Genomic DNA, 2386 nt, shown 5'->3' with positions numbered 1-2386 from the left:
ATCTCCCCACCTTTCTAACGCCACCCCAGTGATCCCCCCCCAGCGCCCCTATAGCTTCCACTGGCACCTGCCCTTCGCTCGTGGCCTGCCCCGTGGTTTCCTCCTGCAGGCCCTTAGCCCCTTCCTCCCTCCCATCAGTCCTCTGCCCAAGGGGCGGGACAGGGGGGTTGTGCACAGAGCGCTGTGGGGCTGGGGTCATCACGGGGGAGCAGCACTTTCACTCCCTGGACATCCTGCTCGGCACCCGCCAAAGAGGCCGGTCCACCCGAGCATGCCCTTCTCCCCACAGATCCCTCCCCCTAGCACCCCGCTCACTTCTCTTGGACCAAACCCATATCACGCCCCCACCCCCTTCAGAGCACCCCACCTCCTCCCTCCATCCCTCCTGACACTGGATCCCAGGCCCAGGTGGCCTTGGCAGATTTCCACCTGCATTACTGGATCCTGCCAGACTCCCCTGAGCCTGCTCCCCAGGCCTGGCACCTTGTACTGGTTATACAGCGTCACTTACTGTCTGTCACCTGTAGGCCCAGTGCACCTTTGGGAGCTTGCTCACCGGTGGCCTCCTCCATGCCCCAAAGGGAGAACCACCACTTGGCCCTGCCCTGTCCTGGGGGATCGAAGAGGGGGACCCAGGAGCCCGACTCACCCTGAAGTTCTCGGGGTCCACGTGTAGCCTGTCACAATGCAGCTCGCTCAGCTTGGCATAGGTGGCCTTGATGTTGTCCAGGTTCTTCACGGCGTCCCCAAAGGAGGTCAGCACCTTCTTGCCGTGCTCACGGACCTTGGGGTTGCCCACGATGGCGGTGGGGCTGGAGAGGTTCCCGAAGGAAGAGAAAAACCTCTGGGTCCAGGGGTAGACGATCAGCAGCCTAGAGAGAGGGAGACAGGAGCAGAGACAGACGCAGGGTTACTGCAGCCTCCCTGCAGAAGCAGAAGCAGCAGCTTCGCCAGCCCGGGAGACAGGGGGGCAGATGCCGTGGGGCTGGGCCTACCTGGCCAGGGCTTCGCCACCACATTCGGCCACGTTGACCTTGCCCCACAGGCCGGTAATGAGCTGCTTCTCTTCGGCTGTCCAGTGCACCATGGTGAGGAGCGAGGGGTCCTTTGCAGATGCAGCTGAGGGAGGAACCTGTAGCTGAGGGGCAGACCCCCAGCGGGGCCTTTATCCTCCGGCCTCCACTCCTCCCCCCCTCTGTGGACACGGCCATTGGTCAGCCCTGGGGTGGGGTCTGCGTGGGCTGGGGAGAGGCCACTCCACTGCTTGCTTCGTCCATGCAGGGGGCGATCTGCTGAGTCGGGATCCCAGGGCTAGCTCAACGGACATGCTAAATCCACCCTCTGGACTCTCCCGCTGTCCGCACAGCACCACCCTGGGGCCCTGTCCCCAGGGGGATATTGACCCCAGCAGGCAGAGCTGTCACAAAGGACTTTGGCACTTACACCCTTAACCCTTGTCTCCTCTTTAGGACCAGAGAGGACCTTAAATTGGGGGCGGAGTCGCCCCTGCCCAGAGGGGTGACCCAAACCCCACACATCTCTGAAGTGCCGCTCCCAATGGCCCAGATCCTCCACTAGTGCAAACTGGCAGAGCTGCACTGAGTAAAACAGAGTTACACCGGGGAAGGATCTGGCCCTAGCGTCATTGGAGTGAGTCCCAAGGGGCCAGCCCTGACCGTGTGGAGGGGCTGTGGGTGGGGACTGTTCCTGGATTGCTGCTGGCAGGGGGTTGGCTAATGGGGCAGGTTTCACGGGGTTGACTGTGTGCCACACTAACAGGGCAGACAGGTGACTGGCCCCGACCCTCTGGTGGGGACAAAGGCCTGGTGTCGGCTCCCCCGCGGCCGGCGTCAGTGAGCGCCAGCGTGGTCGATGATGAAGGGCCTGTTCACACCAGCTGAGGATCTGGCCCACCGACACAGTTTCCAATGCAGGGCGGGGCTCTCCATTCCCTTATACCATGTGCAGTGAGAATGGGACACAAAATCCGGACAGATCAGTGTGATCATGTCTTGCACCCATGGGACACAGGTGCAAGTGACTTTCCAGGGGAGGAGAGGGTCAGGCCCATGATTTCGAGTGGTTCCAGGTGTTTTAGGGCCTAAACAAGGGGAAAGTGAAAATTTCAGCAAGGAGACCAGTGGCACCTTATAGACTCATAGATTTATTTGGGAGTAAGTTTTCGTGGGTAAATAACCCACTTCTTCGGATTCTTCAGGTGGCCTTCTCCTCCCAGGCTGATCCCCTGGGTGTCTGTGGTGTTTCTCTGGCTTTAGCCCAGAGTCAACGAGTGCGAAATATGATGCCCAGTGAAGACCTCAGGATCTGGCTCTTCACAGAGGTCATTTGGGGACTACATTTAAAAACGCTAGCCCAGATCCTCCGC

At 60.4% G+C, this 2386-nt stretch overlaps 1 protein-coding gene across 1 annotated transcript in view; it reads right to left on the bottom strand.

The window, feature by feature from the left end:
• LOC144262686 (hemoglobin subunit beta) overlaps positions 1 to 1441 on the bottom strand; it is a 2864-nt gene extending 1423 nt beyond the window's left edge. The window contains exons 1-2 of the mRNA XM_077812843.1: positions 996 to 1441; positions 650 to 872 (exon numbers count right to left, since the gene is read on the bottom strand). Of these exons, the coding sequence (XP_077668969.1) occupies positions 650 to 872; positions 996 to 1087 (315 nt within the window). The 5' untranslated portion in view covers positions 1088 to 1441. The remainder of the gene's footprint in view (positions 1 to 649; positions 873 to 995) is intronic.
• Between the last annotated feature and the right edge of the window lie 945 nt (positions 1442 to 2386).

Source organism: Eretmochelys imbricata, chromosome 1 (assembly GCF_965152235.1).
Source record: "Eretmochelys imbricata isolate rEreImb1 chromosome 1, rEreImb1.hap1, whole genome shotgun sequence".
In the NCBI taxonomy this organism is placed as follows: Eukaryota; Metazoa; Chordata; order Testudines; family Cheloniidae; genus Eretmochelys; species Eretmochelys imbricata.
The sequence above is the reverse complement of the archived record's forward strand: the minus strand, read 5'-3'. Positions and strand labels throughout refer to the sequence as shown.